The sequence below is a fragment of the Mastigoproctus giganteus genome, chromosome 12 (genome assembly GCF_048544385.1).
Source record: "Mastigoproctus giganteus isolate SK-2022 chromosome 12, ASM4854438v1, whole genome shotgun sequence".
Taxonomy (NCBI): domain Eukaryota; kingdom Metazoa; phylum Arthropoda; class Arachnida; order Uropygi; family Thelyphonidae; genus Mastigoproctus; species Mastigoproctus giganteus.
Window position 1 is genome coordinate 117,828,699 of NC_143586.1, and position 24,419 is coordinate 117,853,117.

The 24,419-nt window shown below is 37.4% G+C and overlaps 1 protein-coding gene across 1 annotated transcript in view; it reads right to left on the minus strand.

Annotated features, from left to right (window-relative positions):
* Positions 1-2,019: 2,019 nt before the first annotated feature.
* nompA (no mechanoreceptor potential A) overlaps positions 2,020-24,419 on the minus strand; it is a 672,626-nt gene continuing 650,226 nt past the window's right edge. The window contains exon 15 of the mRNA XM_090385870.1: positions 2,020-2,205. Within this exon, the coding sequence (XP_090241996.1) occupies positions 2,020-2,205 (186 nt within the window). The remainder of the gene's footprint in view (positions 2,206-24,419) is intronic.

Consider the following 24,419-nt stretch of genomic DNA (forward strand, 5'->3'; position numbering starts at 1 on the left):
TCAGTGAAGGTGTCCAAAGAAATGATGTTCCGTGTGATAGTTACATTTTTGTGTCTTCAACACCCTGAAATCTCTTTCCTTTTATGGCAATTTTAACCTTGGGAAAAATGAAAAAGTTGTGGTGCTAGACTGGAGGTTAGGGAGGATGGCTGATCTGTAAAATGCCTTGTTTCATCAGAAATGTCTTTGTAATAAGTGCAGAATATCTGGGGCATCATTGTGCTACAAGAACAAGCTGCCTTTTTGTCGAAATTGGAGCCTCATTCGGGAAATGTGCTTCAATAGTCTTTAAAGAACCTGTATGAGGAACGCAGCATCAATTCTCTTCCTTTCAGGTACAGATTCCTCGTGAATTACACACTGTTTGTTGAAAAACATGATTGGCATCGTCTTCTGCAACCAAAACTTTTTGGGCCTTGGTGATGATTTTGAAGTCGACTGCATGCTCTGATGCTTTGTCTCTGGGTCATATACTGAAATATGCAACACTCACCTCTAGTGACAATACAGTTAAGGAAATTAGGATTGCCTTGACAAGTTTGGATGAAGTCTTTACATGATGGCACTCTTTGTTGCTTCTGCTCACCCATCAGGTTGTGCAACATAAATTTTGTATAGACCTACCTTTCCCCTAAATTGTCATAAAGAATTTAACAAATCTCTTCCTTATTCATATCTAACTCATCACCCATCATTCTGACAGTCAAACGATGATCTCTTGCTACAATTTCCCAAACTTTTGCAACTCTGTCCTCATTTCGAGAGGTTGATGGACACCCACCTCTTGGGTCATCACGAACACTCATGTCTGTCTTTGAACTGCTTATACTAATCAAACGCACTGGTGTGACTTAACATTTCATTACCATAAACGATTTTTAATATTTCATACATTTCTATTGCAGTTTTCCCAGTTTCAAGCAATATTTAATATTTCTTTGTTGCTCCACTGCAAAATCCTGGCAAGGAATTTTTAAGGTACTAACAAAACTGGTTGTTACTTGCAACCTGTCAGCCTACTGGACAATCTCTCCACCACCATCTATTGGAGAAAGTTTGAACTACAATATACACTTCCATTTATTTTCAAACTCATAGAACCTAACCACAACATCATTAGTCAGGGAATCTTATTGTCACACCTCATACAGTAACCTTAATTTTTTTCAAATTATTGAAACAGGCTACACAGACCTCTGCAAATTGGATACTTTCTATAGTGAACACTTTCTTCTGTTTCAGTGGTGTCTGTTTTATAGAAGTTTTGCCATACATGAAAATAAGAAAGGCAAACATACTGAACTTATTTTTTACAAACAGTAAAAGATGAATATGTTTTGGTCATTATCCTTAGTGGTGATGACAAAGAATAAAACAGAGCTCTTTGGGGTGGCATACATTTTTTCAAGTATTAACAGTATGCTGGCTACACATTAACAGTTTGCTTCTATAGTTTAAATAAATACTGATCCACCCATACAAATATTTGCTTCCATACTTTAATGAGCAATTTCTTAATTTTTTAATTGATTCCCAGATTTTTTACATAATAATTTAATGTATACTGCATTTTCATACAAACAATTCAAAAATTTATATACAGAAGACATCTAGACAAAAAAAATGTAAATTTGTTTATATTATTTCTATGAATGAATGTTAGTGTTATCCACAAAGTTACAAGTGTTACAATGTACACAATATAAATTTAATACATTATGTGAATCAAAATTATTAAAAACAAAATAAATTTTAAATTACTTGTAAGATGATAATTTCTCATAACTTATAATAATAGCAGAGTTACCCAGTATGTTGGTATTAATTTAAGATTACCAGTGAAGGAATCAAGATAAACTCAAAAAGCCTGTTTCCCCAGGACAACTGGCTGATAATTTTTCAACAGATGATGTTCTTAAACCATTGTAATCATTCCCTCTCATTGTAGAAAGTGAATTTGAACAAGCTATAGTAGAGTTAATTATATCAAATTATGATAACAACAGTTTGCTGCTAACATCATTCCATATCTCCTATCATCTTGCCCAAAGAAGTTGTTGTCATGCTTTGCAAACTTCGAGATCGCTCAAAGAGTGAAGGATCTGTATAGATAGGCTCACTTGGATCTTCAAAATTTGGTACTTGAAATTGAGATACGTACAGGTTTGCAGTACTTGGAGGTGGTCCTGCAGTTGCAGCCTTTATCTAAAAGTAAAACAATGGGAACAACTTATTACTAAAATAAACTGAATACATTAGTTTATGTATATTTAAATACTCATATGTTTGTGCTCTAATTAAGAGGAGCATCAATGAGGAGTTTTGATCCTTCTATGGGGAAAAAAATCTGTGCTAATGCAACTCGGCTGCCATAGCCGAGTGGTCAGGCACGCAGGTGCGTAAGTACACATGCCTTGAGTGAATGGGGTTCAAGCCCATGACTGCTGAATACAGTGCTGTTTCTTGTATTCTCTCTATCTTGAGAACTCCTCTGACCGTTTGGTCGTCCCGGAGTATAAACAGAAAAATTATTATTATAAAATAAAATGTCAAAGAGGAAAGTGAGGTACAATCACCCAAACTGTAAAAAAATATGAGAACAACAAATATGAGAGAAAGAACATCAAATTTATGTTTTTAATTTTTGTATTTAAGTTTTTGTTTATAAATAGTCTTTATTTTACTTGCATATATGAACAAAATACACAATGACAGTAAAGTCAAAGCAGGAGCAATAAGTCACTTAATTTTGAAATCATATGCATATACCATTTAATTTTGTGATCATGGCATAAAAACATTTTTTTGGAGAAATTCAAACAGAGAAAAACAGCCAACATATCAGCAACACTGGTAGTGTTTGTGTAGCAGAATGTGTTTAGAGCCAGCTGCTTTGTAAGTCAGCACTGTGGACTGGCCACTCATTGTAACTGACACCAGAAAGTCTAGCTAAATCATGTGGCCTTCTACTCAATTATTTAGGTGTTACTAACACAAAGAAATTGCAAATTAAGAAGTGAGCTGTATGGATGGACTTTTACTTAGTTCTGATTAAGAAAAAATTATTGCTTCTAGAAAATTCAAAAAAAAAGAAAAGAAAAGATACTGAAATATCTTTTCTTTTTTGTCTAATTAATGTCCTCCTAATGAGTTTAATCTGCGATTTTATTATTTTGTAGAATATTTTATCTCTTTATTTACGTATCTGTGTTATTATAGTTAAATTAGTAAGTATATTTTATTGCTAAAGTTACACACATGCCCACAAGGAGGCTTTTTTTTTTTTTTTTTTTTATTTAAACCCCAAACACGAGAGGTATTAGAACCTATAGTACTTAGTACGGTGCTTGGGTTGGAGATTGAGAAGACGAAAGAAGATATTTGTTGACATTGGACTTAAACTTCTATAGACTGTAATTTGCAGGAAATACGTATGAAGGAAGATTGTTCCAGATAACGGCAGTTGAATGAATAAACAAGGAAGATGAAAAGTTGGTTCTGTGAGTGTTTGAAGTTGGACAGTAAATGGACTGTTTTGAAAGAGAGAGCGGGAATTATAGAAGCCAATTCAGAAGAACAGTGACCATGGAAGTATCTGTAGAAGAGGCATGCAGCAGAAACAGTACGTCTATGAGACAGCGAGTGGAGAAACTCTGTTAGAGATGAATCATTAATTAACCTAACTGCCCTCTTCTGAATGGAATCAAGAGGCCTGAGAGAGGTTTTGGGGGCACCACCCCAGATGTGGGAACAATATTCCATGGCTGGGCAGATTTGCAATTTATACAGAGTGAGCAGCTGTTTGGAAGAAAAGTAACGCTGAGAGCGAAAGAGAAAACCAAGTTTTTGAGATGCAGAGGACCTGACTGAGATTTAAAAGGCTTTGAGAGGGGTTAATAAAATGATTGAGGGTAGCATTTCAACTGTTATAAAGAATTCCAGAACTAGGGGCCTTAATTCAAATTACAGGGGGAAGAGGTTTAGACAACTGTAGGAAGTTTCTTTAACCCAGCGTGTTGCTGACTACTGGAATAAGCTGCCTCTGAAGTTAGTTGATGAAATTCATAGGCCAACTAGATAGTTACTAATGTGAGGAGGAAAGCACATACTGTTCTTTTTTTTTTTTTTTTTTTTTTGGCCAATGTAATTTGTAATGTGCTTGTGCCAAGAGAGATTAGAAGTCAGGTAATCCCCAAAAGAGATATATCATTTTGCCTAGAAATCGGAGTGTCACTAAAGATAAGCATAGGAGCAGAAGAATCCTTTTTTGCGAGATATAAGACAAGACTGAGTTTTAGAAGGGTTGAAATCAACTAAGTTGTCTTTGCCCCACTGGAGAATTACCCGAAGATCAGCATTTAAGAAATTGGTAGCAGATTTTCGAGAAGTTGAAGCTGATTGAGCAGGACAAGGTTTCTCAAAATGGAAAGTGGAATGCAATGTGCTATTATCGGCAAAACTATGGATAGGATTTCCAGTCAATGGAAGAAGGTCATTAATATACAAGAGGAAAAGAGTGGGAGAAAGAACTGAACCTTGGGGGACACCGGCATTAGTGAAGAAGTTAGAAGACAGAGAGCCATCTACCATAACCCTCAGTGAGCGATCAGAGAGAAAACTGGATAACCAATTACTAAAAGCAGTTGGCAAACCATAAGATGGAAGCTTGTTTAGAAGACCTTCATGCCAAACACGGTCGAAAGCCTTTGAGATGTCAAGAGCAACTACTTGTGTTTCACCAAACCTTTCCATTGAATTAGTATATAAATGGGTAACGTAAGCCATAATATCACCAGTGGATCGACACTGACGGAATCTATACTGGCAATCGTTGATCAGACAGAAGGTTTCTGGGTAGTTTAAGAGTTGGCGGTTAATTGATTTCTCCATTACTTTAGAAATAGTAGAAGTAATTGCAATGGGACGATAATTGGATGGGAGGGATTTGTCACCCTTTTTAGAAACTGGCTGGATATGAGTAAATTTCCAAGCAGAAGGAAAAACACCTTTGGAATAAGAAAGTGAAAAAAGGCGGCAAAGAATAGGAGTAAGTTCAGGAGCACAGGTTTTGAGAACAAGTGGAGAAATACAATCGGGACCTTGAGTTTTCTTAGCATTAAGATTCTTCAAAATCCTTCTGACATCCTTTTGACGGAAGACCACAGGAGGCATTGAATGGTGTGTGTGTGTTGGAAATGGTGGGAGGTGTTTTACCAAGATCATTAATACATGAGTTGGAAGGAAAATGGGATGCTAGCAGGTCAGCTTTATCCTTGGCTGAAGTGACAACAACCATCTGGTTTGGACAGAGGTGGGAGCAGAGATGGGCAAAAGTTGCAACAATACCTTTGGCAAGAGACCAAGAATCCTCGACTATCATTAGGGCAAGAAGCAAGTTTTCTACTCTTAGCCTGTTCAAACTCTAGTTTGGACTGATTAATAACTGCTTTACAATTGTTGCGAGCTTTGGTGTAGCAGAAAATTAGAAACAAGGAGAATTGTTCAAGGAGAACTGGAGAATTAGAAACAAGCCAATTACGATATGCAACATTCTTCTCTTGAACAGCCTTGGCACATTTATTGGAAAATCAAGGTTTATTTAAAGGACAAGATTTTAAAGTGGAGTGTGGGATTCCATTCCTGCAAGAATAATTTCACTGACACGATCTGAGCAAACGTTGACATCAGAAGTTTTGAAACAGTAATCCGACCAAGGAAAAGAAGAAAATAAGTCTCGCAGGTCATCCCATTTTGCATTCTTGTAATGCCAAACAACACGAGGTTGGGAATAGCCATGAGATAAAGGCTCCATTGGAGAAGAGACAATCACCAAGTTGTGATCTGAAGTGCCTAAAGAACCTCTCACTTTGACCGTGTATTTTAGAAGGGTTGTTTGTAAGAAAAAGATCAAGCGTATTGGTTGTATGATTAGGATTGTCTGGTATTCTTGTAGGTAAATGAACAATCTGTGCAAGGTCATTAGTAATTGCAAAAGCCTCAGCATCTCGACCAGCTGGGTTGGTGTGACTAGAAAACGGAAGCCAGCTGGAGTTGTGAACATTAAAATCACCAAGGAAAATTACCTCACTGTTAGGAAAGTTGGACTGGAGAAAGTCAAGTTGCAAAGAGCTCCAAGTGATTAGTGGAGTTGGGAAAACGGTACAGACAACATATGAATTTGACACAATGATGTATAGAGATTTTAAGCCAGAGAAGATCAAAGAGAGGAGATTCCAAATTGCCAAGTCTCTGACAGGGAATATCCAAACAGATATATGCACAAGTACCACCTTTGAGTCGAAAGGAATCATACAGCGAATAATTTGGGCATCTGAGATGAGCAGTAGTTGAATCAACCAATAACTGAGATTCTTCAGAAAAAGTACATGGGGTTTGGCAGACTGCAAGTAGAAATGGACATCGTTGAGATTAGAATTGAGACCACGTATATTTGTGAAATGAATTAGGAACTGCTTGGGAGGTTTAGATCTTTTCGCAGATAAGCTTGCTCTATTAGTTTGACAATTCATGGTGTATTCAATAGTAAGAAAAAGAGAGTGGGACATGCTGCAGGAAGTAATGAAATTTTTGGATATGGCGTACACACAGTAAGAATATACCCAGATTCTTGACATAACGTGGCCTCGACAATGCTCCCCGCATACACACTACTTGGAATCCCTCCAGTCACTATCTGGCAGAGTAGAGGTAGCAAGATTATACACTAGCTGATCCGGAAGCCTCCTAGAGAGTTACCAATAGGTTCGGTTCGGTGTACTAACTAGTGACCGGCCTGCGAACACTGTTTTAGAGCTGTACCCTCGAAATGTAAGGAATATTGGATCTCGCCACGATGTTCATCATAACCTCAAAAGTCATCAATCATACTGTATGATGGAAGATATAGGGAAGGGTTGACCAGAACTTAGCTCTAGAGACTAAACATGGATTCCACCACTTCAAACCTCCAATAAGCAAAGTGGTGGTATTGCACCGGTTGATGAGAGTTATCTACCACCTAGTATTGCCTGGTAACATAGAGGGGCGGCATTCCTCCATGTGGTGTGGGTGCTACACCTCAGCCCCACTCCAAGTCGTGTGGGCTGAGATGTATAAACTAAATAAAGAATAAAAATATAAACTATATTTTGTTAATCAAATATAAAGATATTTGATTATCAAAAAAGAAATTGTATATGCTTATGCCATTATTACTTGTCACTTTATTATTAGATATACCATTTTGTGGAAAGCACACTGTTGTTACAGGTCTGATGCATGCTATATGAAAATGTATTGCTGCATACCTGACACATGGATTTGTGTGGTGCTGCTCTAGCGGAAGATAGGGTGAAAAATAAGTAGCCAGGTTTAAATGAGAGTGGAAATTATTGTGACACTGGAAGAATAAAAAGATATATGTTTGAACTTGTATACAAGTTATGTGTGATAAAAGGTCTTCAGAGTTATGAGCATGAATGTAACAAGTAAAGGCAAGGGAAATTAAATGCTAATTGCATACCTTAAACTTAAGAGTAATTGAATACACAACAGATGAAACATTTTTTCTGTAGTGCTTAACATTTTGGAGCACAGAAAATTCTTTCAAAAAAGGAGCAATGCTTGATTTTTGGAAATGAATGTGCTTACATGTATGAGTTACTCTTAATTTTATTTCAAAAAAAGAAATGTAAACAAGCATTTTTTATATTTTACTTTGGTTTGCTTTAATGGTTTACAGTTTTTTTCTTGGTTGATGCAGCTGGCCTTTTCTTTCTTTTTTTTTATTTTTAAATCCTGATCCACAACATAGGAATTCATCTTGCCTAACATAATAGGATTCTTCTACTTTAATCCTCTGGGAAAGATTTTGCTATCAAAAATCATTCAAACTTATATGTATGCAGATGACCTTACCATTTCCTGTCAGTCTCAAAGCATGAATACTATTGAACGGCAGCTCCAACTTGCCATAACCAAAATAGAATCCTGGACTTCGTGGAATGGCTACCAACTATTGAAAAGAAATGCACTGTCACTCACTTTTGCAAGAAACGAGAACCCAAACCTGAACTACAAATAAACAATACTCCAATCCCACTTGTTAATACTGTTACATTTCTTGGAATAATATTAGACTACAAACTAAATTTCCAAGCACACATCACTTATTTGAGAACTTCTTGTATAAAACATTTGAATATATTTCGATCGGTCTCATCTATGTCATGGGGAACTGATCGGTATACTTTTCTGCATCTTTATAGAAGTTTAATACGTTCACGGCTAGATTATGGTTGTCCAGTGTACGACTCTGCCAAGAGCACTACTTTAAAACGGCTAAATATGATCCATCACAGTGCTCTGAGGACTGCGCTGGGAGCTTTCAGGTCTTCTCCGATCCCAAATCTGTATATTGAAGTGCATGATCCCTCATTACACCTGCGCAGAAAAACACTACTGCTCCACTACACTGTTAAGATCCAGAGTCTACCATCGCACCCAAGTTGGGAATATCTCTATAATACTCGTTGGGAATCCTTCTATGAGAGCAAGCCAAATGAAAATAGACCTACCTCGCTCAGGATCAAAGAGCTTGTTGAGACGTCGAATGTCAATTTAAATGAAATTTTCCAAGATACAACTAAACCTGTTGCTCCTTGGACATATGTGTCTGTCTCTCAAGATATACACTTCCTCCAGTGGTGGAAAAATAATATACCTCCCTGCAATATCAGACAGTTACATTCAGCTCATGCCACTATGAACAACCATGCCTGTAAAATTTATATGGATGGTTCCAAAACTGAGAGTATGGTAGGTGCTGTCTCAGTTTTTCCTTTATGTACAAGTTCAGCCACACTACCACTTGCTTGTAGTGTCTTCACAGCTGAATTATATGCCATTAAGTTAGTGCTTAGTAAGATTATTGAGCTTTCCACCTCATCTGCCATAATTTACACAGATCCTCTTAGTGCTGCCTCTGCCATAAGGAAGAATTTCTCCTCTTTTCATCCTACATTGAAACAGATTCTTTCCCAGCTATTCGCTTGCAGTGTGTCCAATCAGTCAATCAGTTTTTCTGGATCCCTGGCCATTCAGGCATTCCGAGAAATGAAAGTGCTGACTTTGCCGCTAAAAATCCTCAACCTGCTCTCTCACAACATCCTCAGGTTCCTTACTCTGACTATAAGTCTGTCATATGCAAAGTGTGCTACAATAGATGGTCAGAGACCTGGAAAAGTGACACCAACAATAAACTTTACCAGATAAAAAAGATCCAAAGCTGTGGCTCTCTGGATACAAAACAAAACAAACGAGAGGAAGTGGTACTGGCAAGACTCATAATTGGGCACACTCATCATACTCATCTCTTTCTATTATTGGGAGAAAACCCACCACAGTGTTCATCCTGTCAAACACAACTTACGGTCCATCATTTTCTGGTTGATTGTCCTTTACATTCAACCATCCGGTCAAACACTTTTCATTCACTCTCCACATTGAATATATCATCTGATTTATTTCATTTCTTAGGAAATGAAGCAAATATTGAAGAACTTTTATTATGTCTAAAACATATTGGCTTGTACAGAAGCATAAAATTTAACCTCTCTTACAATATGCTTTTTTTTGTGAATTAACGATGAACAGACACAATTTGGCCTTAGTAGCCCTAGTGTCGTTAAACCGAATAATAATAATAATAATAATAACAACAACAAGCTGTTTGTGTAGGGTTGGCAAGATATCCCTCTTTCTTATAATTATAAAAAAATAATTTTTAGATTTTTTACTGAATTGAAAATGGTAATCTATTAATTGTAATTTACTAAACTCATTTAAAGAGTATCAAACAAAAATAAATGAGAGCCCAATAATAATAATAATAATAATAATAAATGTTTTGTATTTTTTTGAAATTTAAAGGTCACTTATCCCTCTGACTGAAACACAGATGTTTGCATAGTATCTGGCAGATACAATGTGAATGTCTCTATTTTTATCGGCTGTTCATGTTTAGCCAGTAAACCCAAAGCTCTATAACCAGATTAACACTTTTCACTGATGTCTCACATGTCATATGCCGACCGGGCTAGCCGGGTGGGTAAAGCACCTGCCTGGCAACCCAAAGGTCGCGGGTTCAAATCCCGCCTCGGGCTTGGATCAAAGTACTGAAAAAAACCTTGGAAGGTGCACTATGGCCACAGAAGCCGATGCGCCAATAACTACAAAAAAAAAAACAAAAAAAAAACAAAAACAAAAAAAAAAACATGTCATATGGGAATAGCATCTGTTAAATGCCAAAAAAATTGTCTTGTAATTTATAGTGTACTGAACTGAAAACAGAAAATGTTGTATAACCAGTTAGAGAATAATAGGAGGATATGATTTAATTTACAAATTTAAAAGAATAAAAAAATTTTTAAATGTGGTGTATGATGCCATACTAGCAGCAGAAAGTTAATGTAAAAAAATTTTAAATTATAAGGGGAGAAAGGGATTTTATCAAATGAAAAAGTAAGCACTCCATGCATTATGGAGGCATTTTGAAAATGAATATAAATTTTTTATAAAAATTTATTTTTTCTTTTTGTTTTGTAGTTTTTTTTATTTTTTAATTTTAATCTTTAAAAAATTTAAAGGTTTAAAATGTACATAAATACTGATGTTAAGAGGATACGATAAATTACTTGGACCAGTCAATTGCTCTCTTATGTCATCTCCCTTCTCTTACGTATTGGAACATCCCTATCACTGAGAGGAATTGTGCATGTGTTCAAAGAATTGGTAGAGGTTATAGGATGCGATGCACTTTATAGAGATAATTAGCACTGAGCAACAGTGATTTAAACTGTAGTAATCTCTTAACAGATAGACGACTTCCTGACCATTTAGTTTCAAGTTTATATGACTGCAATAAAAAGTTTATTATTACATTTTAATACATTATCTTATTCATTGTGAATAAACAATGCACAAGGCATTAGCATTAGTAAAGGCATTTGATGCAAGAAAGCAAGCTTATGCAGCATCAGCCAAAAAAAAAAAAAAAAAAAAAAAACCACTTCCACTTCACCCCTCTGTTCGTTCTAAATACCTGTACAGCTGAGCCTTAAACTTATTTAGGTTATCAACTTCCACGACAAGGGATGGAAGTCTGTTCCACCAACCAACCACCCGCTGGCTAAAGGCAAATTTCCACACGTCTATCCTACATCCGTCTTTCCTCAATTTGAATTTATGCCCTCTCAGGTGATTATTCTGAGCATGAGGAAGAATCCCATCAGCATTGAGCATGCTCAAACCATTCAAGGCTTTATACACCTCTATCAGATCGCCTCGCTGGTGCCTAGTCTCCAGACACTGTAATTTGCAAAACTTAAGCCTTTCTTCATAAGAGCACCCCTTTGTTCCATTCACTAATCTTGTTGCCCTTCTCTGTACTCATTCCAGCAGCTCTACATCCTTCTTGAAATGAGGCCTCCAGACCTGTATACAGTACTCTAGGTGTGGCCTGACCATTGCCTTATACAAGGGAATAATCACCTCCTTATCCCTGCTAGAAAAATTCCTATATATCATTGACAATACACCATGAGCTACTCTTGCAGCCCATCTGCACTGCTCAGAGAACTTCATATCTGCCTGCACAACCACCCCCAGTTCCCTTTCATTCTCTACCACTATCAGTGTAGTACCACAGAGTTGATACGTTGCTCTGGGTTTGCTGTTTCCCATGTGTAGTACTTTACATTTGTCAATGTTAAACTTCATTTGCCACCTCTCAGCCCATCTGCTCAACCTTTCCAGTTCCTGTTGCAGCAGCATAGTGTCAGTAGTGTCCTTGACAACCCTGCCTACCTTTGTATCGTCTGCAAACTTCGACATTAAGCTTGATATACCATCATCAATATCATTTATGAATACAGAAAACAATAACGGACCCAACACTGAGCCCTGAGGGTCTCCACTAATAACATTAGTCCACGATGAGCAGTGTCCATTGATTACCACTCTCTGTCTTCTCCCCCTCAGCCACCCCTTTATCCACAGCAGCAATTTGCCTCCAATGTCACACTGCTCCAATTTGTGCAGCAGTCTTCCATGTGCAACAGTATCAAAAGCCTTTCTAAGATCCAAGTATATAATATCAAAGTTATTCCCTGCATACAGTTCCTTTGTGACTGCATCATAGTATCTAATCAAAATGGTCAGGCAAGACCTCCCCTTAACAAAACCATGCTGTGTCCGAGCTATAACTGAAGTCTTGTCTAAATGATCCTGCAGTGCTTCTTTAACCAGTGCCTCCATTCATTTTCCTGGAACAGAAGTTAAACTCACAGGTCTATAATTACTTGTGTCAGCCTTTAATTCTCCTTTGTGAATTGGGGTCACATTTGCACATCTCCAGTCTGTGGGTACCTCCCCTGAGTCCAAGGAAGCTCTCATAATTATGGCTAAGGGTTTGCTTACTTCCTCTGCTGCCTCCTTTAATATAACTGGATAGATCCCATCCACCCCGTGTGCCTTTCTTGTGTTTATCTTCAACAATTTCTCCTCCACTTTACTCTCAGTTATTAAAAGATTCTCTAGCTTACTGCTAGAGTTGAATACACCTCTGGCTTTCCCATCGCTAAATAACTCCTCATGTGTGAATGTTGATGCAAAATATTCATTTAGTTTGTTAGCTACCTGAGCAGGATCATCAACAGTTGACCCATCGATATCAAGTGGACCAATCTGATTCATCCCCTTCCTTCTAGAGTTTACATAAGTAAAGAACTCTTTGCTGTTTTTCTTTGCATCCCTTGCCAAAGATTTCTCGTAATCTGCCTTCACCTGCCTAACCTCCTTTGTAACTTGGTTACAGATCAACTTGTATCTATCATAGGCTTCTGTGTCATGTGTTAATTTGTATGTATCCCATGCATGTTTCTTCTCTGCCATATGCCTCATCAGTTCATCTGACATCCATTTAGGCCTAAACCTTGAACAATATTTCTTAGTTGGTATGTAAAGCCTAGTAGCTTCCAAGAAAAGTTCTTTGAATGCTTCCCATTTTGCATTTGCTGTTGGTAACACCATCAGTTGGTCCCACTGTATAGAATTTAAATACTGTCTCAGTCCATCGTAGTCGTCTTTATGAAAGCAATAACCCTTCCCTTTACCCCTAATGGTAGTTACCTCTTTGAGTAAATCCCACTTCAGCACACTGTGATCATTGCCACCTAGTGGTTCATTTATCCGCAGATTCTTAATGCATGAAGAATCACTGCTGATAATCAAATCAAGGCTAATGCTAATGCCAGTGCACTGGAGCTAGCCTTGCTCTCGCACATTCATTTATCCTTTGCATGAATGTAAAGGAGAGGCACACAGGTTGTCAAGCGTGCACACATACTTTATTTCCTACATTTGGACTATTAGTGCCAGTTTTAGAGTGACATGTCACTTTAGCTATTGACTTATAAATCTAAATATTAGTCCTAGCAATAGCAGTGGAAAATGATGCAAGAAAGAAAGCTTATATAGCATTAGCCAAAAAAAAAAAAAAAAAAAAATCCCGACACCTCCCATTTTACCTATTCCTACCCTCCAATAGTTTGTCTAGTTCTTCCTTGAATTTATTTACACTATCAACTTCTACAACAACACATGGAAGTTTGTTCCAGCAATCAACCACCCACTAGCTAAAGGCAAACTTTTGTACATCTATTTTGCAACCACTCTTCCTCGATTTGAATTTGTGCCACTCCCATTTGTGTGTGGTCTGAGCAAGACGAAGAATCCTATCAGCATTGTGCTTGCTCAATCCATTCAGAGCATTAAACACCCCAATCAGATCTCGTTGCAGGTGCCTAGTCTCCAGATGCTGCAATTTGCAGAACTGAAGCCTTTCTTGGTCAGAGCGCCCCTTTGTTCTGCTCACTAATCTTGCCCTTCTCTGTATTTGTTCCAGCAGCTTCACATCCATCCTATAATGAGGCCTTCAGACCTGTATGCAGTACTCAAGGTGTGGCCTGACCATTGCCTTATACAATGGGATAATCACCTCCTTATCTCTGCTAGCAAAATTACTGTATATCATTGACAAAACCACATGAACTGGCCTGGTAGCCTGTCTGCACTGATCATAGAACTTCATATCTGACTACATAATTACTGATAAATAATTGAGTGTAGTACCACATGGTTGCTATGTTGCTCTGGGGTTACTGCTACCCATATGAGTACTTTACTTTATCAATGTTAAACTTCAATTGCCACCTCAGTCCATCACACCTATCTTTTCTAGATCCTGTTGCAGTAACATACTGTTATTAACCACCCTGCCAAACTTTATATGGTCTGAAAACTTGGACATTAAGCCTGATATACCTTCACCAATATCATTGATAAATATAGAAAACAACAGTGGGCTCAATATCAAACCCTGGGGACTCCACTAATAACATTAGTTCATGAAGAGCAATATCCAATGATTACCACTCTCTGTCTTCCCAAACTCAACTATCCCTTTATCTATAGCAGCAACTTGACCTTAATGCTACACTGCTCCAATTTGTACAGTAGTCTTTTATGTGCAACTGTATCAATCAAACATTGTCCTGAAATCCAAGTACATAATCCCCAGGGACTCACATCTGGTGAGTACGGGGTTGGCACAACCAGGGTCCTCCTGAGCTGAATATCATCATTCTTTTATTTCTTGGTGATTTCCATCTACTTTTGACACTCTCTCTCTCTCTCTCTCTCTCTCAGTGTAACTCGGGAATTTTTATTTATTTTGTTTTTGGCTGGTACAGCATAAACTTCATGCTTCCTTGCACCATGTAGCTAATAATAATAATAACTCCCCCAACTTACGCAATACTCGAGGCGCCTCCGTAGCCAGGTGGGAAGGAGCAGCAGTGCGTAGCACACGCTTCTTGATTAGACCGGGGTTCGAGCCCGTCACCACCAAATACGGAGGATGCGGAAAGGTCAGGGAATGACCACCGCACCAGAGCAATATGGCCTTAGTTGCTAATGCTTCTAAAAACCAAATAACATTACGCAATACTCGACTTACAGAAATTTGACTTACCGTAAGTTTTTGCCAGCCAGTGAAAATTTGAAAAAATCGTGGAAACGTATTGTGCATTCCGTAGGAATAAATGGAGGTATTGTGAAAATATCATAATGTGAACCCATTTTTGAACGCCTTTGTGATATTTTTCTAAAACACATTTCTGGAGGTCACTACCAAAAAACAATTTCCACTTCTGGTTTATTGGGCTTTTCTGTTAGCGCAATCTATTATAAATGGGTAGCAAACTCGATCTTATTGTATTTGCGGTAATACCAATAACTGGAATTCTGTGGGTTTTTAAATTACGATATTATGGTTAAATGAGTTCCCCTTCACTGAAATCTTCAATCACATAAAAAACGAAATTTTCAGAAACTTCTCTTCATTCTTATTTATTTACTTATTACAAATAGTGAAGGGAAAGGGACAAATGGAAAGTGCAAGTGCTGGCAGTGCTAAGAAAAGAAACAAGATTCATTTAGAAATGAAGATGATTAATTTAGAATTACGAAGCAGGACAGAGTCTGTCATCTATTGCAAAGGAATTAGGTCATGTTGCTTCAACAGTGAATACTATTTTAAGGGACAGTGCGCATATAAAAGAACATGTCAAAGTATCAATGCACTTAAGATGAACAGTGATCACAAAACAGTGTTCAGGTGCTATATCAAAGATGGAAATGTTAATAATATGGATGGAAAATCAGATTCAGAAGCGAGTGCCCCTGAGTCTAATAATCATTCAAGCAAAAGCAAGAAGTATTTATGAAGATATTAAGGATAAGTACAGCGAACCCCAACCCAAGTTCATGATAAGCAACGTGTGGTTTAATAGGTTCAAGCATCGCGCTGGTTTCCAAAACATTAAAGTATGCGGTGAAGTCAGCAATCAATGATGATTCTGCAGCTGCAGAGAAATTTTGTGATGTGTTGGAAAAAATTATTGATGAAGGTGGATATTCAATGCAGAAAACTTTAAACGTCGATGAGACTGCTCTGTATTGGAAAAAAAATGCCAGATGGAACATAGAAAGAGGAAAATACAATGCCAGGTTTCAAGGCATCAAAAGATAGGGCCACACTCTTGCTTGTGGCTAATGCAGTGGGAGATTACAGATTAAAACCACTGCTTGTGTACCATTCTGGAAATCCTCGTGCATTTAAGGGCATCAATAAAGCCATTGTATCCGTGCATTTCCTATCAAACCAGAGAGCATGGATAACAATATTTCTCTTTGAGGATTGGTTTAAATGCTGCTTCATTCCCAAGGTTGAAAAATATTTGAAAAATATAAAGATAACAATGTTCCTTAGAAGATATTGCTTTTATTAAATAATGCTCCTGGACATCCTATGCATCTAGATGATTTCAATCATCTAGAACGTGAGAGTCATATTTCTACGGCCAAACACGACTTCACTCATCCAACCTATGGATCAGGGTGTTTTTTCAAATTTAAAAGCATACTATTTATGCACAACATTTGCTCAGGCATTGTCTGCAGTAGACAAGAAAAATTTTACGTTGAGAGACTTTTGGAAATCTTACAATATTTACTATGCCATCTTAAACATTAATACAGCCTGGGCGGTATTAATAAAAGTTGTTTAAATGGCACATGGTGTCATTTATATGCCCACAGCACATAAAAGGCTTTAAAGGATTTGAAAAAGATGAATCATAATATCAAGATTGATTGATTTGGTAGTTGTTGGCGCATCGGCGTCTGTGGCCATATTGCACCTCCCAAGGTTTTTGTAGTACTTTGATCCAAGCCCGAGGCGGGAATCGAACCCGCGACCTTTGGGTTGCCGGGCAGGTACTTTACCCACTCGGCTAGTCCGGTCGGCATAATATCAAGAGGTTAACAGATAAGACTGTAAAGGTTGCAGAGCTACTTCAGTTGGAGGTTGATGCCAAAGGCTTGGAGGAGTTAACAGAGGAAGAAGAGAATGCAATGAAGAACTTATTGACTTGCAGGCAGTGATACTAAAAGAAGAAAATGCTGATGAAGCTCAAAATGAACCAAATGAGGAGCCGAGACACTTCATCATCAGAGAGATGGCAATGGCAAGGTTTCAGAAGATGGATCTTGACAGTGAACGATTCTTAAAAGTTAACAGAGAGGTGATATGCTTGTTTGCTACAAAGAAATCTATGATGAAAAGAAAAATGCCACTGTCCAGTCATTGATTAATATGTTCTTTCGTAAGGTTGAGCGGCAGACCAATTCTAAATCTCCACAGCCCTCAACCTCCGCAGCAGTGTGCTTATCAGCTGAAGACGTTGATTCTGGCAACTATGCTTGAGAGGTAGAACTTACTGACGTTATGCCTGTCTCCTCTCTTTTTTTGTAATTTTATAATTTTGAAATATTTTTAAATTGCATGCTTCTGTAATTTTTCCTGCGCATTAGATAAAAAATCGAATAAATACAATAAATAATTCTATTTACATGTTCGTTGTTCTTTTCTTTTTTGATTCAATCAATTCAGTGATCACAGTTGTGAGTGCTGCACAAGCATAGGGGAAATTCTGACATGTAGAGTTCTGCAGAACGCAACCCTTATGATATCAAATATTTATATGATTGGCACCGGTTGACAGTAAATGGATGCTCACTGGTTGTGGCATGTGTTCGGACTGATTTGGAAGAGAGGAGGATTTATAGATTCCAATTCAGACCAACAATGCACATAGAATTATCTACAGAAAAGGCATACAACAGGAACTGAACATATATGAAAAAGAGAGAGTGGAGAAATTTTATAAGTTATGTATCATTAATTAACCAGACCATCCTCTTCTGAATGGAATCAAGAAGCTTAAGAGAAGTTTTGAAGGCACCATTCCAGATGTGGGAACAATATTCAATGGTGGGGATAGTTTAGAAGTATACACAATTAATTGTTTAAAATAAAAGTAACATTGAGGACACAAAAGAAAACCCACCTTTTTTGATGTGGTCGCACTGGAGATCACTGATCAGACAGAAGGTTGAGGAGTTGGCAGTTAATTAAATTCTCCATTACTGTGGAAAGATTAGAGGCAAGTGCAGTGGGATGATAACTTGAATGGGAAGGATTTCTTAACCCTTTTTTTAGAAGCTGGCTGGATATGAGCAAATTTCCAAGCAGAAGGAAAAACACCAATGGATAAGAAAATGTAAAAATACAACAGAACAGTTGTGAGTACAGGGGCACAAGTTTTGAAAACAAGTGGAGAAATAATATCAGGACTAGAGGCATTCCTGGGATCAAAATTGCACAAAATTCTTTTGACATCCTTTTGACAGAATACCACTGGAGGCAATGAGTGCAGTGAGCAAAAGTTGCAGTCAATAGCTTTGGTAATAGACCAGAATGCTCTCTTACCGTTTAGGACAAGAAGCCAGTTTTCTACCCTTAGCCAGTTCAAAATCTAGTTTGGACTGATTAATAACTGCTTTATGATTGTTGTAAGCTTTGCTGTAGGCAAAAAATGAACCTGGAGATTTGAATGTAAGCCAATTGTGAAATGCAACATTCTTAACTTGATTAGCAAATTTATTGAAAAACCAAAATTAGATAAAGGATCAGATATGGTGCAGTGTGGAATGAAGGATTGCATCCTTACAACTGTTTCCCTGACACAATCTGTGCAATTGCTGACATCAGAAAATTCAGAACTGTAAATCCAACCACGGAAAAGAAGAAAAGAAATCTTCCATATCATCCCATTTTGCATTCGTGTAATTCCAAACAACATGAGGCTCAGGATGGTCATGAGAGAAAGCTCGCCTGGAGAAGAGACCATCACCAAGTTGAAATCTGAAGTGCCAAGGGGACCATTAACCATGATACTTTGAAGAGTTGTTTGAGGGAAAAAATATCAAGACTGTTGAATGTCATGTCCTAAAAAGTGGGGCTTTGCACACTACAGGTGGAAATGGGTATTATTACAATTGGGACTCAGACTATATATTTGTTAAATGAATAAGGAAGTTTCTGGAAGGTTTACATCTTTTTTACAGTTTTAAGTTTGTTCAATTAGTTTTACTGTTTGTGATGTATTCAGTAGTAAATACATTATGAATTGTTAATCCTTCCCAATCTACTTTTAGTAAGTAAAGGTAGATTGAAGAGGAAATATATGATATACAGGAATTAAATTTTTGGATATGACGTATACATAGCAAGAGTACAGCTAGCTCCTAATTACATAGCCAAACAATGCCCCTGTATTGCACTACTCGGATACCCTACAGTCACTGTCTGGCAGATTAGAGGCAGTTAGATTATACACTAATTTGATCTGGATGTCTGCTAGGAAGTTATCAATAAGTTTGGTCCAGTGGCTGGCTTGCGAACACCGTTTTACGGTTGTATCCTCGAAATGTAAGGAAGACTGGATCTCACAACGATGCCCATCATTACCAGAGGTGTATTGCTAAAAACAATAGTACCGGAATTCTCGTTCTCCAGAAGACTATATGATAACGCCACATCGAATGTACAGTAAACGAATCAGACTTCAGATTCACGGTTTATAGAACAACCAGTTCTAGCATTCAGCTCATGGCAAATCAAAATGCAGCATTTTCACGCATCACAGTATTAGCATTAGTAGAGGCATATGATGCAAGAAAGCAAGCTTATGCAGCATCAGCCAAAAAAAAAAAAAAAAAAAAAAAAAAAAAAAAAAAACAAAAACACTTCCACTTCACCCTTCCGTTTGTTCGAAATACCTGTCCAGCTGAGCCTTAAATTTATTTAGGCTACCAACTTCCAGTATATCTCATTCGTTGGATCTCTTTATCTAACACATTGTACTTTAGTAAGAAACATTCAACTTTGATTGCAAAAGTTATATTTTTGTTTTTAAATAAATTTTTAAAGAAATCTATTAATTTTAAACATTAATATTAATATATATTTTTAGTAGCAATGGGTAAAATAGATATTTCTCCTTCCCCTTTGATTATGCTATTGTTTCATAATATTAGGTGTATACATTTAATGATTTTCTGTTAGCATTAGTAGAAGCATATGATGCAAGAAAGCAAGCTTATGCATCAGCCAAAAAAAAAAAAAAAAAAAAAAAAAAAACACTCCCATTTCACCCCTCTGTTTGTTCCAAATACCTGTCCAGCTCAGCCTTAAATTTATTTAGACTATCAAATTCCACAACAAAGGGTAGAAGTCTGTTCCACCAACCAACTTTTTGCCTTTAGCTAGACCCGCTAGCTAAAGGCAAACTTCCACACATCTAACCTACATCTGTCTTTCCTCAATTTGAATTTATGCCCTATCTGGTGATTATTCTGAGCAAGAGGAAGAATCCCATCAGCATTTAGCATGCTCAAACCATTCAAGGCTTTATACACCCCAATCAGATCACCTCGCAGGTGTCTAGTCTCCAGACACTGTAATTTGCAAAATTTAAGCCTTTCTTCGTTTTTCTTGGCGCAGTATAATCGTAGTCGTTTCTGCACCAATAAAATCAAAATCAATCAATCAGGGAACCATATGTTCCATTCACTAATCTTGTTGCTCTTCTCTATACTTGTTCCTACATCCTTCTTAAAATGTCTCCAGACCTGTATACAGTACTCAAGGTTTTGCCTGACTATTGCCAACTTCCACAACAAAGGGTGGAAATCTGTTTCACCAACCAACTACCTCTTCTACCAACAACTATACAAGAGGGTTACCACCTCCTTATCCCTGCTAGAAAAATTCCTGTATATCATTGACAACACACTATGAGCTACTCTTGCAGATTGTCTGCACTGCTCAGAAAACTTTATATCTGCGTGCACAATTACCCCCAGGTCTATTTCGTTCTCTACCACTGTCAGTGTTGCACCACAGAGTTGATATGTCACTCTGGAGTTACTGCTTCCCATATGTAGTATTTTACATTTGTCAATGTTAAACTTCATTTGCCACCTCTCAGCCCATCTGTCAACTTTTCTATATCCTCTTTGCAGCAACGTACTGTCATTAGCATCCTTAATAACCCTGCCAACCTCCATATTATCTGCAAACTTGGACATTAAGCTAGATATACCATCATCAATATCATTTATAAATATAGAAAACAGCAATGGACCCAACACTTAACCCTGAGGGACTCCACTAATAACATTAGTCCATGATGAGCAGTGTCCATTGATTACAACTCTCTGTCTTCTTCCACTCAACCATCCCTTTATCTATAGCAGCAATTTTTTCAGCAGTCTTCCATGTGCAACAGTATCAAAAGTTTTTCTAAGGTCCAAATATATGATATCAAAATTATTCCCTGCATCCAGTTCCTTTGTGACCACATCATCGTATCCAATCAAATTGGTCAGGCAAGACTTTCCCTTAACAAAACCATGCTGTCTCTGAGCTATAACTGAAGTCTTGTCTAGATGATCCTGCAGTGCTTCTTTAACCAGTGCCTCCATTAATTTTCCTGGAACAGAAGTTAAACTAACAGGTCTATAATTACTTGTGTCGCCCTTTGATCCTCCTTTGTGAATTGCGGTCACATTTGCACATCTCCAGTCCATGTGTACCTCCCCTGAGTCCAAAGAAGCTCTCATAATTATGGCTAAGGGTTTTCTTACTTCCTTTGCTGAATCCTTTAATATAACTGGACAGATCCCGTCCACCCCCGGGTGCCTTTTTTATGTTTATCTTCAACAATTTCTCCTCCAATTTCCTCTTAGTTATTGCAAAATCATCATGCTCATTACCACATTTTAACTCAGCTCTGGCATTCCCCTCCCTGAATAACTCCTGATGGGTGAATGTAGATGCAAAATACTCATTTAGTTTGTTAGCCACCTGAGCATGATCATCAACAGTTGAACCATCAATAGCCAGTGGACCAATCTGATTCATTGCTTTCCTTCTAGAGTTAAAGAACTCTTTTCTGTTTTTCTTTGCATCCTTTGCCAAGGATTTCTCATAATCTGCCTTTGCCTGCCTAATCTCCTTTGTGACTTAGTTACAGACCAGCTTATATCTATCATAGGCTTCCATGTCACCCAGTAATTTATATGTATCCCATGCATTTTTCTTCTCTGCCATATGTCTCATTAGTTCATCTGACATCCATTTAGGCCTAAACCTTGAACAATATTTCTTAGTTAGTATGTAAAGCCTAGTAGCTTCCAAGATAAATTCTTTGAATGCTTCCCATTTTGAATTTGCTGTTGGTAACATCATCAGTTGGTCCCACCATATAGAATTTAAATACTGTCTCAGACCACCGTAATCGCCTTTACAAAAGCAACTACCCTTTTCTTTACCCTTGATGGTAGTTGAGTAAATCCCACTTCAGTACACTGTGATCATTGCCACCTAGTGATTCCTTTATCTGCAGATTCTTAATGCATGAAGAATCACTACTGATAATCAGATCAAGAGTATTACTCCCTCTAGTTGCCTCCTGAATATGCTGATGTAGAAAACAATCATCCAATAAATCCACAAAAGCCTTGCTAGTGTGTGAGTGACCAACCCACAAATTCCAGTCAATATATTTAGGAAATTAAAATCCCCCATTATAAGACTCTCTGATTTACTGGCCCACTCTATTTCCTTGTACAGTTTCTTATTATACTCAGCAGAGTCATTAGTCCTATAACACACTCCTACTCTCAATTTTGATTTCCCAATGCTTATGTCACACCAAACTGACTCGATACTGCACTGTCTAGCGATGTCGACAGGCTTCACTTCCTTGGATTTTATGTGTTTCTTATCTAATACCATAACCTCTCCTCCCTTCCTATCCTGTCTATCCTTCCTGTACACATTGTACTCCCCAAATTCCAGTTCTGCATTCCTTATGTCTATGTGACACCACGTCTCTGATATCCCAACGATATCTGCCTTTGCTGTTTTGAGTAATACCTCAAATTCATCAAATTTATTTATCAATAAATAAATTTGATTATGACATTTAGAAAAAAGTACCGGAACATTGTTCTCGTGCGTTCCGGCCTGAATACACCACTGGTTGGGCTTGCCCCTCAGATGTGGAATTGTAGATGGTGCCACTTGCTCAACTGTCATCCTCAGGAGACTGCCGTGGACTTTTCGAACTGACCCATCTGCTTGAGGCCTGAACATGAATGATTTTATCTTGTACTACACTCGATGCAGAATGTTCAATATTTCTACTTCTCATCTTCATTCAGCTATGGAGGTGTACCTGCTTGGCTTTGGCTTTTGTATCCAGTAGGGGGTGGTGGTTATTGAGAGTAACACCAGATGGTTCCAGTTGGGGCCTAAGGTCATAGTGATGCCTCAGCCATCACTATAACCTTAGGGGAGGTAGGCCCAATGAAGCAACTTCATGTCTTCAAATTTATATTTTTGTTTTTAAATAAATTTTTAAAGAAATCTATTAATTTTATAGATTACTATTAATATATATTTTTAGTGGGTAAAATAGATATTTCTCCCTCCCCTTTGATTATGCCATTGTTTTATAATATTAGGCGTATAAATTTAATGATTTTCTATTATGACATTTAGAAAAAAGTACCGGAACGTTGTTCCGGTGCATTCTAGCCTGAATACACCACTGATCATTACACCAAAGATATCAATCATGCTGCATGGTGAACAAAATAGGCCGGAAGTTTGATCTGGAGAATAAGCATAGTTTTCATCTCCTCTAGTCTCCTATATGCAAAGGGGTAGCATTGTATTCTTCTATCATTTTTCTGTCTGTTGGTGAGTCATCCACTACTTAGTATAGCCTGTTAACACAGAGGAGCATTTATAGCAATATAGTTGTTATAAAAACAGAATAAACCCAGATCAGTAGTAAAAAATATATATAAGTGGTAAAAAAATAGATATTTACTTTAATTTTTTCAATGTTATCATGTAGTGTCATAGCTACTAACTTTTGATTTTCAAAAAGCTGGAGATAAGACATTTTTAAGCAGGAGGAAAGCAGGCTTGTGGGCCAAAAACAGGACAAAAAAATAGATTTTTCAGAAAAAAGCAGGAGGTTTTGTTTTGTTTTAAAGTCCACACTAGAATAGAAAGTACGAAATTTTTAGAGATCTTCAAGTACCGTGTTAATAGACTAGTAAAGGATAGCGAAAGCTTAAAAAGCGGTACTCACCTTGAATTGATCTGCAATGGCTTACTTAGGCAGCGTGGTTAATATTTAGGTCGAATTGTTAAATCGAATAAAATTAAAAGGGAGGAAGTAGGTAAGTATTGACTGAGTTAAAATAGGCACAAGGAGACAGAAGCGTACACATGTAATCGTTGGTTGTCATTGAAGTAAAGAAGCAAACGAATAATTGAAAACTAAATAGGTGAATATAGTGAAAGCCAATAGTCG